The sequence below is a fragment of the Megascapheus bottae genome, chromosome 3, assembly GCF_031878675.1.
Source record: "Megascapheus bottae isolate mThoBot1 chromosome 3, mThoBot2.hap1, whole genome shotgun sequence".
NCBI lineage: Eukaryota > Metazoa > Chordata > Mammalia > Rodentia > Geomyidae > Megascapheus > Megascapheus bottae.
The window spans coordinates 90021481-90033409 of record NC_143511.1 but is presented as its reverse complement, the minus strand read 5'-3'; the positions used below and the strand labels follow the sequence as shown (position 1 = coordinate 90033409).

The 11929-nt window shown below is 66.4% G+C and overlaps 1 protein-coding gene across 4 annotated transcripts; it reads right to left on the bottom strand.

The window, feature by feature from the left end:
* Positions 1-42: 42 nt before the first annotated feature.
* Egfl7 (EGF like domain multiple 7) lies at positions 43-7756 on the bottom strand. 4 transcript variants are annotated; one of them, XM_090330950.1, is made up of 11 exons: positions 7532-7753; positions 6918-7031; positions 6211-6296; positions 3490-3608; positions 3207-3320; positions 2379-2494; positions 2198-2293; positions 1939-2100; positions 1261-1325; positions 664-826; positions 43-552 (listed from the first exon to the last, which is right to left on the bottom strand). In XM_090330950.1, exons 4-11 carry the CDS (start codon positions 3567-3569, stop codon positions 530-532), a joined length of 819 nt encoding a protein of 272 aa, XP_090187076.1. In that variant the 5' UTR covers positions 3570-3608; positions 6211-6296; positions 6918-7031; positions 7532-7753; the 3' UTR covers positions 43-529. The 4 variants fall into 4 exon arrangements, with proteins under 4 accessions (XP_090187076.1, XP_090187075.1, XP_090187077.1 ...); XM_090330949.1 differs by lacking the exon at positions 6918-7031; XM_090330951.1 differs by lacking the exons at positions 1261-1325; positions 6918-7031 and having other exon boundaries at positions 7532-7756.
* Between the last annotated feature and the right edge of the window lie 4173 nt (positions 7757-11929).

Here is an 11929-nt window from a genome sequence, read left to right as displayed (position 1 = left end):
TGGGGATGCAGGTGTCAGACGTGGATACAGACCCCACACCAGGCGTCCGGTGTGGTGGTCTTTATTCCAAATTCTTGTCGCTGGAGCCCGCCTTGCCACCACAGAACCCTTTTCAATGGGAGGGGTGTGGCTCCGCCCTGCTGGCAGGCCTGGTGGCTAAGGTGCCCTTTGACCTCTAGCTGTGTGCGGGCGGCGCCAGCGTGTCTCCAAGAGGAAGCCTCCAAGAGGACCCTTCTGGGGATGCAGCACGAGGGCTCTGTGTCGCAGCCACGCGTGGCAGAGGGAGGAAGGGCTCAGCCCGGTGGGATGGCAGCTCAGCCTCAGCTTCCCGGCCAGGACAGGCCCTGCCTGGTGTCGCACCTCGGGCTCACAGGGCCCTGAGAATCCGTGTGGGGTGCACCCAGGCCCCCATCTTGTGCTCCTCGGGGGGCCTCTGAGGAAGGGCTGCTTTCACCAGGGGCGGGGAGGTAGAGACCTCAGGGCAGGGCAGGGCAGGCTCCTCCGCCCCTGGGCTGCCAGGTGGAGACCTTCACAGGTCCTTCTTGCAGGAGCCTAGGGGTGCAAGGGGAGGCAGCTGGCTTCACCACCCTGGCCCCCAGGCCCCATCTGGGCCCAGCTCCCAAGAACACCGAGGGCCCAAGGCAGAACATGGCTTGCACTCACAGGTCCCTAGCTGCTCCTCCAGGAATGAGACCTGCTCGCTCAGGGAGTCCACGCGGTCCAGCTGCTGGAGGGAATGGGCCAGGAGGCTGCCAGGGTCCTGGAAGCCGTGCTCCGAGGCTCTGGAGGCCAGGCTGTGCAGGGGGGCCAGCACCAGCTGCAGCTTCTGCAAGGCGGGGTGGAAGGGGCAGAAAGTCGAGTGCCCTGGCCAGCTCCTCCCCAGCCCGGTGGCGGGGCTCTGTTCACCGCTAGGGTGAGCTACTACACGAGAGCCCGAGGCCAGTGGGGACAGATGACAGCCAGGACAGGTCCTGGGGCCTGCTCAGGGTGACAGGCGAGGCGGTTTCCTGCTGGACGTGGGGTGGCCAAGCATGGCTCTTACTCAGCCCTGGGAATCCCAAGCAATGTCACTTGGCACAGAACCCAAGCCAGAAAGGACCCCGAGTTGTCCCCCTGAAAGCCTCTGAGGAGCCCCATCTGTCCAAAGCGTTTACTGATGGGCCAGAGCCATGTCCTCAGAAATGACAAGGGTCTGGGGCCTCGCCCCGCCTGGACCAGGCTTGTGAAGGCCCACCAGACCTGCCTCTGCCCAGGCCTTACCTGCTCCAGCACGTCCACCCGTGACTTCAGCCTCCGTACCTCCTCCCGCACCACACTGTCCACTCCTGAGGGCAGATCCAAGGGCCAGGTCAGGAGCACGGGGCTGGTCAGGGATGGAGGCCGCCTTGCCCAACACTGAGGCTGGCCTGTTGTCCCCTGAAAGGCCTCTGACCCAGCTGTCCACCCAGGCCTGTCCCCACCTCATCGCCCCAGAGTGCACAGCTCCAGGTGGACCAGCCTGCCTGCCTGCCTGGTCCTCAGTCCTGTGGCCACCAATGTGTCCTCACTGGGGTCGGGCGACTCCTGGCGCTGGGCTGCCGACAGCGCATTATTACTCACGGTACGAGTTTGAAGTGTCACAGCGCGTACCAAAAGTAATAATGTCCCGTCACCAGCGAGGGGCGGGGCGGGCCCGCGGCTGGGCTCTGGGGCAGGGAGCTTCTTGCACTTGTCTGGCTGAGACGAGGCCTCCCGAGAACCTGCCAGTACCTTCTAGAAACCTCACGGTGGGGGAAGCGGCACCTGCCACCACCTTCTACTCAGAATGCCAGGGCTCTCCCGTGGTGCCGCTGGCTGACGGGGGCCAGCTGCTGCCATCTCACGCCCCCACAGCAGTTCACCCATGCCCACCCGCTGCTCCAGGCCAGTGGTGGCAGCAGGGGTGGGAGGTGAGCTTACCTGTTGGGCTCGAGGCCAACCTGGAGGCCCCTCCCCTGGGGAGGCAGCGTGTCCCATCTTCAGATAGGCTATGCCCCTCCCAGCATTGGCACCAGTAACTGCCCGCGGTGTTGACACAGCGCTGGGGACAGCCGGCCCCTCCGGTGCTGCATTCGTCCACGTCTGCAGGAATGGCGAGGCAGGCAGGTAGTGCACAAGGCACTGAGCCCCGCTGGTCAACGCTCGTCCAGGGAGTGCAGGAGGGTGGTGTCGGCCTTACCTATCTGGCAGGTGTCTCCCTCCCATCCTGCAGGGCAGTGGCAGCGGCCCGGCTGGACACAGCGCCCTCCGTTCTCACACGGTGGCTGGCACACGGCTGTGGGTGGAAAAAGCCCGTCACTGACTTGAGGGCCCCCAGAGCCCAGTGGCAGCCCCCAGGGAGTGGGGCCCACTACCCTCACCAGCTTCACACGCCCCGGGAAGCCCACTGGTCCTCTTCCAGCCTGGACAGCATGCGTAGCCGGGCCCCGTGGGAGCCAGCCTAGGGGCAGGGCGGGAGGCCGTCCTGTAGATGGTTCTGTAGGGAGAGAGGGTGGCTCACAAGGACCCCAGGAAGGGTGGCCCAGGCTGGGCCTGTGTAGACATGCTGTCAACCTCGGGCAGCTGACTAGGTCACTCCTGGGAGCTCCCAAAGACCCTCTGGGGCATTGGTGTGGGGCCACAATCATGCAGGGGCTGTGGCATTGAGTGGACCCTGCAGGGTGGAGGGCCAGTCCACCAGGCAGAGGCAGTCGCGCTGTCCTGCAGTAACCATTGCAGTCAGCTGCAGCCCAGCCATCCTTCCCCCTGGACTCCAGCCCCCACTGTTAAAGCTCCTTTCACTTAGGGAGTTCAAGAGCCTCTGGAATCTGGAGGGGAGCTTGTGAATCTTGCCCAGATGTTTCTAGGCTAGGAAGAGGGAGAAGCCCCTAGTGGGATATGTGGGGGCTCCTCTGGCAGATCCATCGGCAGGATGGGAGGGGTGCTGGCTGGAGCCACAGCGCCAGGCCAGCACCCTCCCCTGATTAAAAACAAGCCGGAAATGCCCAGGAGAAAGAGTTGGGCATCCCAGGGTGGAGGGGCTGGGCGGCCTGGGACACGAGGGAGCCCTCGAGGTGCTGTCCCAAGGCTGGCATCAGTGGCGATCACAGAGCACTGAGACTTGGTCTGCAGAGGGTGCAGGGTCTCCGAGACCTCAGGCGGGGATGCTCGCAGCCTGTCGTGGGCGCCGACCTGCGGTGGGCACTCACCTGTAGGTGCTGCAGGCCCGGTGCCCCGCACAGGTGGTGAGGAAGGGCTGGTACACACGCTGCACAAAGGACTCGGAAGCAGGACCCCGGGCCTCCACAGCACACACCCTACGGCTACACAGGGTACGTGGCTCAGAGTCAGGACCCAGGAGTGGGAAGGGCTGCCAGGGGCCTGGAGGGCGAGCTTCCTGGCCAGAGCCACAGCAGATGCCGTGGGCTGCCTTGGGAAGAGCCAAGGGCCTGTGGCCCCATCCCCGCACCCGAGACCCAGGCGCTCGCTCACCTAGGCCGGTAGACGTGCTCAGTGCCTCCCACTGCCAGGACTAGAAACCACAGCAGAGGCAGCTCCTGGGACCCCTGCATGGCCTCAGTCTCCAGGTAGCGCTGTCTCCACCAAGGGGCCTGGGGCCAGAAACACAACCCTGTAAGGCCAGGAAGGCTCCCAGCTGCCAGCCAAGGCCCCAAGTGGCAGGGCCACCTCCCCAGCTGGGTGGCCCCTGGACTGGGGCGGAACAGAGAGGACAGGGCCAGTCTGCCCGCCACCTGCAGCACCTGTGGTGGTAATGGCAGAGTGGGGACCCTTGCTGCGTCATCACAGCCCTCTGGCCTGGATTCCACATCTGCCCAATGCAGAACTCAGGCCCGGGGCATCGGGTCCCCTGGCTGTCATCGTCAGTGAGCAGAGCCCTGCAGGGTGGCTCCCAGAGCGGGTCTGGCTGGGAGTGCCAGCAGTCTCAGTGGGTCTGCCCCCCGTGTGGGTAGTGGGGCAGCCCTGTTCCTCCGGTGGGTCACAGGAGTGGAACCTCCTTCTCCAGACTTGGTTTCCCCAGAGATACCGTACTAGGGTCACTGAGAGCCTCCTCTGGCTGGGATGGCCTGGCACAGTGACACGGAGAAAGGGCAGCAGCCTGTGCAGGTCTCCCACAGACCCCTGGCCACTTGACTAGGTGTTAGGGCCACACTAGGTCCCTGCATCTATGCCTTGAGAGGGGGGAACCTAGAAAGAAGCAGCAGGGGGTCCTTCCTGCACCCCTGTATTGAGGCAGGGAGGAGGGAGGAGAGCAGGGGGCGGAGCGGGTGTTGGGACTGCTCGGGGCGGGAGCAGCACAGAAGTGTCTGGGCAGGGCTGTGAGCTGGCTCGGGAAGGTGGCTCTGGGGTGCGGCACCCATGGGGGGCTGCCCGCCTCCCGCTGGGGAGGAGAGCTCCGCGGTGCCCCTGCCCACCGCCAGCCCCGGCCTGGACGGAACGGTGCTTCAAACAGGGAGGCTCGGTTCTGAGAGTCATGCTCTGCCTCGGGCCAAAGGCGGAGCGGCGCAGGCTCTCGGAGCCCCGCGGGGCCTCGGCGCCGGGGCAGCGGGGGCGCCGCACAGCGGGGGCAGCGGGGGACGGGGGTTGCAGGGACGCCGGGGCAGCGGGGGCGCCGGGCAGCGGGGACCCCGGGGCAGCGGAGGCGCCGGGCAGCGGGGACGCCGGGCAGCGGAGGCGCAGGGGCAGCGGGGACGCCGGGCAGCGGAGGCGCAGGGGCAGCGGGGACTCCGGGCAGCGGAGGCGCAGGGGCAGCGGGGACGCCGGGCAGCGGAGGCGCAGGGGCAGCGGGGACGCCGGGCAGCGGGGACCCCGGGGCAGCGGGGGCCGCGGCGCGGCCTCCAGGCGGAGGCGCCATCACGTCCCCACCAGTGTCACCGGGCCTGGTGTCACCTCCCCTCCCCACCGCCGTCCCGCAGCCCCGGGGGCGGGGGTGTCGCGGAGGGCGGGGCCTGGCCGCCCCCGGAGGAGGGGGGGGCACGAGGACCGCAGGGCCGGCCGGGGTCCTCTCCACGCCCGCGCCCCAGGCTCCGGGGAGCGGGGGCCGGGCCGCCGGACCGAGGACGGGCCGGGGACGCCCGGGCCGGGCCGGCTGCGGAGTGCGAGGGCCCCAGGCCCGGCGTCAGCCCGGGGGTCGCGGGTCGGGTGGGGGCCGGGCCGCCGGCAGGGGGCGCCGGCTCCCCGGGCTGCTGGGCCCATTCTCCCGGCGGCGGCGGCGGCGGCGGCCGGGCCGGGCCTGGGGTCCCCGGGCCCCGAGCGGCCCAGCCGCGGCCCCCGTGCGCTCACCTCTCGGGTCCCCGGGATCGCTCGGCGTCGCCCGGGTGGCCGACCCCAGCTCCGCGCCCAGCCGTCCGGGCCTCCCCGGCCCCGCCCGGCCGGCCCGCGCCCCCCGCGCCCCGGCGCCCCACGCGCCCCGGCCCCGGCCCGGCTCCCTCCGCACTCACCGCGGGGTCCGGGGCGCGCACGCGCCGCCGCCGCCGCCGCCGCCGCCGCCGCCGCCGCGCCGCGGGGGCCCCGCCCCGCCCCGCCCCCCGAGGGCGCGGGCCCCGCCCCGGGCTGCGACCCCGCCCTGCCCCCATTGCGCCGGCCGGGAGACTGAGGCCTCCGCCGTCCGCAGCTCCCGGGCTCCCCGGGCCGCGGCCCGCCCCCAGGCTCCAGACCCCCCGCGCGCCAGGTCCCTGGATGCCGGGAAGGGCCCGCAGCCCCGGGACCCGGAGGGTCCAGGAGGACAGAGCAGACGACAGGATGGCACTTAGGAACTCAGGTGTGCGCCAGACCCCTCCGGCGCGCAGCGTGGGGGGCTGCCAGGGCCTGGCCTGGCATCACTTAGGGATAAGGTCTTGCTCAGGACCGTCAGAACCACGCCTGAGTGCTCCTCCCTGTGAATTCACACACGCACACATGCATGCACACACATGCGCGCACACACACACACGCACATGCACATGCACTCACGCACACATGCGCGCACACACGCACACACATGCACATGTACACGCACTCACGCACACATGCGCGCGCACACACACACACACGCTACCATCTGAGGTCCTCTCCAAGCCTCCATTTCTGAATTAGCCCCGTGGCGTTTCTGGGCTGTGACTGTCACTGCCTTCCTTAGCCAGGCCCTTACATGTGGGTAACACATGTGTGTGTCCATGTAAGAGATGCCCCTCATCCGGCCTGCTGGGGACTCACCTGTCAGAGGGTCGTTGTCACCCCCTGAGCACTGGTGGCAGCTGCTCTTCTGTGAGGCCCTCCATGTCCTGCTGGTGTGCTGGGGGCTACAGGTCAGAGAGGATAGGAATTAGAGCCAGTGTTCCCCCCTCCCCGGACAGGCCAGGGTCTCTACCTGTAAAGTGGGGCTCTTGCCTCCAGCCCTGGGCTCCCCCTCTGCAGCCTGGGGCTCCACACACAGGCCTCTGGATTTGCCAGAAGGCCCAGCATCTTGGTATTCTCACTTGGACTCACTGTGGCCCCTAAGAGCTGAAAGAAGTGGGGGTGACAAGCCTGGAGAGGCGCCCCAGATGGAGGACTTGCCTTTGGCATTCAGGCAGCCACTGCCCTGGACCAAAAGGGTCCCAGAAGTTTCTTGCCTATGGGGAGGGGGGGAGCCAGGGAGCTGCAGTGAGGCCTTTGGATCTGGGAGAGTGCAGGGAGGCGGCTGGGCCTCTAGACTCTGTCCCAAGCCAGGAAGCTCTCTCCCAGTCCAGCAGAGCTAAGCCCGGAGCCCAGGGGTTGTGGCGGGACAGCTCTGCCCTGCTGCTCTTTATTCCTCACACTGCCGCCCTCCTTCCGCCAGCGCTTCCCTTTGCCAGGCTCATCAGGGCAAGGGCCATGGGGGCAGGAGTCTGGTCAGGAGGTGGCTCTGGTGGCCACTGTGCCCTACGGGGCTGAGCTCTCACCTGCTTCTCAGCACGGGGGTGCAGCTCAGGCCTCTTGGCGTGGCTGGGGAAGGGACCTGGGAGGCCCAGTTCGGGGGCAGGGGGGACTGGAGCCTTTGGGACCAGGCAATGGGTCTGGGGAGGAGAATAGTCAGCTGCCCTTAGGTCAGGGGCCACCCATGAGACTTGCCTTCCAGCAAGTTGTCCCTAAACCCTGGCCCCCAAAGCCACCCCCCAGAAGGTGAGACCCCAGTCTTTTGCAGTGCCCCTATATGCACAGCTTTTGGGGTCCTCCTTCCTGGGTGCACTCGTCCTTTTCTGGGGGACTCTAAGGAGAAGACTGGGATCTTAAGCAGAGAATAAAGGGGGCACCAAACCCAGCTGGGCTGAGTTCTGTGACCCCAGGGGTGCAGGGCAGGGGTGTGGCTGAGTGCCAGGCTGCACCCAGTGGGGAGAGATGGGGTCCGTGCTGGTGGCCAGGGGGCCTTCGGGCCTCCTGTTTCACAGGGATGGACAAGCAGGTCCAGAAGGACGGCATCCCGAGCCAGGCAGGCTGGAGCCCAGCCACTCCTCCCTCTCCCCAGAGCCCCTGGAGCCACTGGACCCCTCCCTGTCCCTGCTGGGCCTCTGCATACCTGATGTCACCCAGATCATAGCCACCACCGCTGCCTCCTTGAGCCAGGCAGGCCCTTGGCCCCTCGAAGGGCCATCCAGCCAATGCGCTGCCCTGGGCCCCCTCCTGCCGCCTGTCCTGTCCCGCGGCCCTCGGGTCCTCCGGTCCCAAAGCTGCAGTCTCCATCCTGGCTGTGGGGTCCTGGCTGGGGCCGAGGCGCCTCCAGGGCGGGGAAGGGCGGCTTTTTATGCCGGGTCCAGGGCAAATCAGGGCTGGGATGGCCCTTCCCGCCGGACTTCCTGTGTGTGTTCTCCCTGATAATGGGGATCTGTCGGCGCAAACAGGAGGCTGGGGGGGGGGGGGCTGTCCCCAGAGACTTGGAGCCCAGCCCCCAGTCGGCCTGATGCTGGTGCTTGGGCTCAGCTGTGCCTGGCTGGGGGCTCCGGGTGACCGTGGAAGGCTCAAGGTGGAGCCGAGGTCTGCCGGACACTGGGGGCCACCACAGCAGCCACTCAGGCCACAGAAGAGGGACAGGCTCCTTCTGCATCAAGGCCCAGGGAGCCGGGACTGCCCGCCTGCCCGCGGAGGGTCCCCAGATGGGTGTGAAGTCAGGAGGAGGCCACCCAAGGGAGAGAGCAGTCTGCCTAGCGCCTTGACCAGGACAGCCCTCAGGACGGGCGTCTTGACCAGGACAGCCCAGCAGGACGGGCGTCTGAGAACAGCCTGTTCCAGGCTCCCCAGGCTCATGAGTGGCTGTGAGGGGGATGGTGAGGAGCAGGGGTGGAGCACAGCGGAGAATCAGGTCACCTCCACGAGTACCAGCTGCCCCTCATCTCCACCTCTGCCGCTGTCTCCCTCTTTGTTTTCGCCTCTGCCTCTGCCTCTGTTTCTCTCGCTCTCAGAGCTGCTTGAAGGGCGCGAGCCCCTTCCTCTAGAGATGGGCAGGCAGGGGCCAGAAACCCCAGCCCCACTTCTGGGCTGGTGGCACCTGGTATGTCCCCTCCCTTGGCCTCCAGCAGGCTGAGGGGGAGAGACAGGGATACAGGAGCCCTGGAGTGGCCTCGGGTGACATTCCTAGATTCCCCAGGCTCACTCTAGCCCCCTCCGTCATAATAACCATAGTGAGGGGACCCCAGGCCTGACGTGAAGACAAGGAGAAAGCGGGACAGCTGAGGGTCACAGTACCAGAGCAGTGGCCAGGACACACCTAGACCGTAGTGGGCAGAAGGCCCCCAGAGGAGAGCCACTGGCTTGCCAACCCTGGCTGACCTTGGGGCACCAGCCCTGCTTCAGTTCAGCTCCCGCCCAGCGTCTTGAACCCCTCATTGCTGTGGCCCCACCTGTTTGCTGAGCCCCAAGGCTGCCCACGGCTCTCTAGCCCTTCCAAAGGGAAGAGGAGCAGGTTGGCAGATGCCTGCAGCAGCATCGACAGCCAGAGGGGAGCCGCACCCCTGCTTGTCCCAGTGGTGGGGGGACAGGAGGAGGGCTGTGCCCAGCTGTGCCTGGCTGGTCCCCCCAGCCCGAGCCCCCTCACAGAACACCGAGAGCTTAGAAAAGGTGCCAGCCTAGACTGTGTGGAAGGCACTCCCGGCACTCAGGCATTAGTGGTCCACTGGGCAGGGGCCTTGGGGTCTCTTTCAGGAGGGTACCCCTGCTCCAAGAGGGGGGCTGATGGGCACAGGGCAAGCCCCAGGCCTCCCGCCTCACTCCCGCCTCACTCCCGCCTGGGACCTGAGCTTGCTCTCCCAGGATAGCAGGAATCTCAACAAACACAGCCCAGCCGCCATGGCTTTGTTCTGTCAGCTTGGCTCTCCCACTGCAGCATCTCCTGAACCCACCCAGGAAATGCAGGACACCCAGGGCTGTGCCTCAGCCCCCACACTCAGGGACCTGCCCCTACTTTGTTGAAAAACCAACAATGGGGCTGGCTAGATCTTGGCTCCTTTGTGTACGGAAGGGGACACTGAGGCTCAGGGGAACAGCAAGGGAGGGCAGCGATGAGCTGGGCCAGTTTTCTTCTTAGGGAATCCCGGTTCTTTGTTCCTGGCCTCAGCAGTGCAACCATCAGACCTGGCCAGGCCAGGGGTGGCTGAGGCAAGGGGGGCTCTTGTCCTGGGTCCCCAGATCTGCCTGCCAGACAACGTGGACATATCTTAGCAGATATCTGCTGCCCAAGTGTCCTGGCCCCAGCTCCACATCCCCCAGCTACTGCGGATCCAGAGCCAGGGATGCCTCAGCTCGTGCCCCCAGAGGGCTAGCCTGCCCTGCATGCCCCCATCCCAGGCTCCTCCAGCCCCAGGAGCCGTGCAGGGGCCCTCGGGTCTGATTGTGACATCTGCTCCCCGCAGGACGGGCTGGGTAGACAGAGGAAAGAGTGGGTGCTGGCTGGTGGCTCCTCAGGCCCTAGAAGGTTCTAGGAGGTGGAGCTTGGTCTGGAGTCCGGGCCTATGGCTCGCCGATCCTCTCCTACCCTCTGTGCTCCTGCCCCTGGAGTGGTCACTGCTGCAGGACACCTGTCCTCCTGGGGTCCTCTAGGGGCTGGAGCCGAGGGCCTCACCCAGGGCCAGAGTATCCACGAGGAGCGGGGCTGCTACCTCAGTGGTGCCAAGGCAGGGCCCGCTGCAGTCAGGAAGCTGGAATTCTGGTCCCCAGGCCGCCTCGGTTTCCCCATCTGCCCCCAGCCCAGGCATTGGTGCTCTGTGGTTGGAGAGCGAGAGGATGTGGCTGCCTTACCTTCCCACCATCCCAGCTGAGCTGTGGAGACGCCCCAGACCCCGCAGCGCCCGTGCCTGGCCTCCGCGGCCCCAGAGGGCCAGCCGAGCCCCCGGCCCGGGCCGGGCGGGGCATCTCAGGTGCTGCAGGAGGAAAGAGCACACAGCACAGCGCCGTGGAGAGATGGAGTTTCCTGTTTGTCCCCATGGTGGCAGCCAGTCCCGGGACGGGACAGCTGTCAGCCACGGCATGGCTCAGCTTTGTGCCAAATGTCCAGCTTTCATGAGGATATGCTTGGCGCAGCAGCTGGCCCCCGCCGAAAATGGAAAGGAGAGCGGGTAGGGGGCAGAGTCGGGCCTGCCCTGGAGGGGCCGTGGGGACTAGACCAGGAGAGATGGGGCCCTGGGTGGCCTGAGTCTCTAGCTTCCCCTCCCCCACTGCAGACATTTGCCATCTGTTCCGGGGGCCCCCAGGCCGGCAGCCCCTCACATGCTGAGCTTGGCGTTGAGGATTCTGCAGTGGGAAGTGGAGGCGGAGAATGCCGGGAGACATTGCCCCTTCTCCTGGCTCTCTCTGGCCTGCCCTGCGGGGGCCATGGTGCCCCAGGTCCACCCTTGTCCTGCTACCTACTTGATGCTCAGGCTGCAGGCCAGAGAGCCATCTAGGCCTCCTCACGTAGACCCTGGACATGTCCCCAGCCACCGCCTGCCCTGCTGCTACGCCAAGTCCCACAGAGCTTGGTAAAGGTTGTGGCGTGCCCTCTCCACGAGTCCCTATTGCCCCCTGATTCCTCAGCACACACCCCCTGGACAGGACACGGTGGGTGCAGAGCAGAGAGCCTGCAAGCACCAGCAAAGAGAATGCTCCTCCTATCCCCAGCATCCCCGGGAGACAGGGCCCCTTCGGAGTGCCCCAGGGCCCTCCCCACTGCCCTCTTGTGCCACTGTGTCTGGTAAGGTGACATGCATGGGGACATGTGGTGACGTCACTCTGCGGCCATTCCTCCACTCTCCAAGCCACACCATCGCCCACTGGGGAACAGTCAACAGTTTATGCATGAGCTTCTGGGGCCCGGGCTCTCCCGGCCAGCTCTCCTGTCTCACAACTGTGTAAACATGCTTTCTCCTGGGGTATGGATGCTCAGAATGTCCCCAGAGTCACTGGTCCCAGGAGAGGCGGGAAGCTGCCCTGCCTGCTGGCCAGGGACCACCCTGCATGGTGAAGGCCCAGCTTATGTTGCTCTCTTGCATTTTTTGGCGTCTGGGTTGAGAGAGAGCTCTCACAACCAGATGTAAGCTTTGGGGGCCCCACCTGCCTGGTTACGAGGCACACTGGTGGCTCCTGTGTGCACAGAGCTGGCTGGGCCCCGTTTCAAGCACTCCTGCCAGTGCTCCATCCAATGCCCGGCCTCTGTCCAGGCTGCTGGGACCATGGAGGCACCACCCGCCCCGCTGAGTGTCCCATGAGAGCCAGGAAAGCATCTGTCTGGACCCCAGGGCATGTGCCTCCCTTGCCTGGCACCCTGGACGGAAGCCTCATTCCTCTGCAAAGCAACAAGCCCTGCAGACAGACAGCCGGCCGTTAGCAAGGGGAAAAAACACTTGGTCTCCTGCGGAAAGGGAAGGCCCCGAGTCCTCTGGGCGCTGGGTTGGGCAGCAGAGGTGGGTGCTGGGGCAGCCCAGCCCCCACTGGCCACCCTCATCCCCTC

Bases quoted from the DNA above. Each gene is read 5' to 3' on its own strand.
- Egfl7 (XM_090330950.1), bottom strand. From the start codon at position 3,569: ATGCAGGGGTCCCAGGAGCTGCCTCTGCTGTGGTTTCTAGTCCTGGCA. The intron at 3,321-3,489 runs GTGAGCGAGCGC...TACCCTGTGTAG, and splicing joins GAGCACGTCTACCGGCCTAG to CCGTAGGGTGTGTGCTGTGG. The intron at 2,101-2,197 runs GTAAGGCCGACA...CCATTCCTGCAG, and splicing joins GGGAGACACCTGCCAGATAG to ACGTGGACGAATGCAGCACC.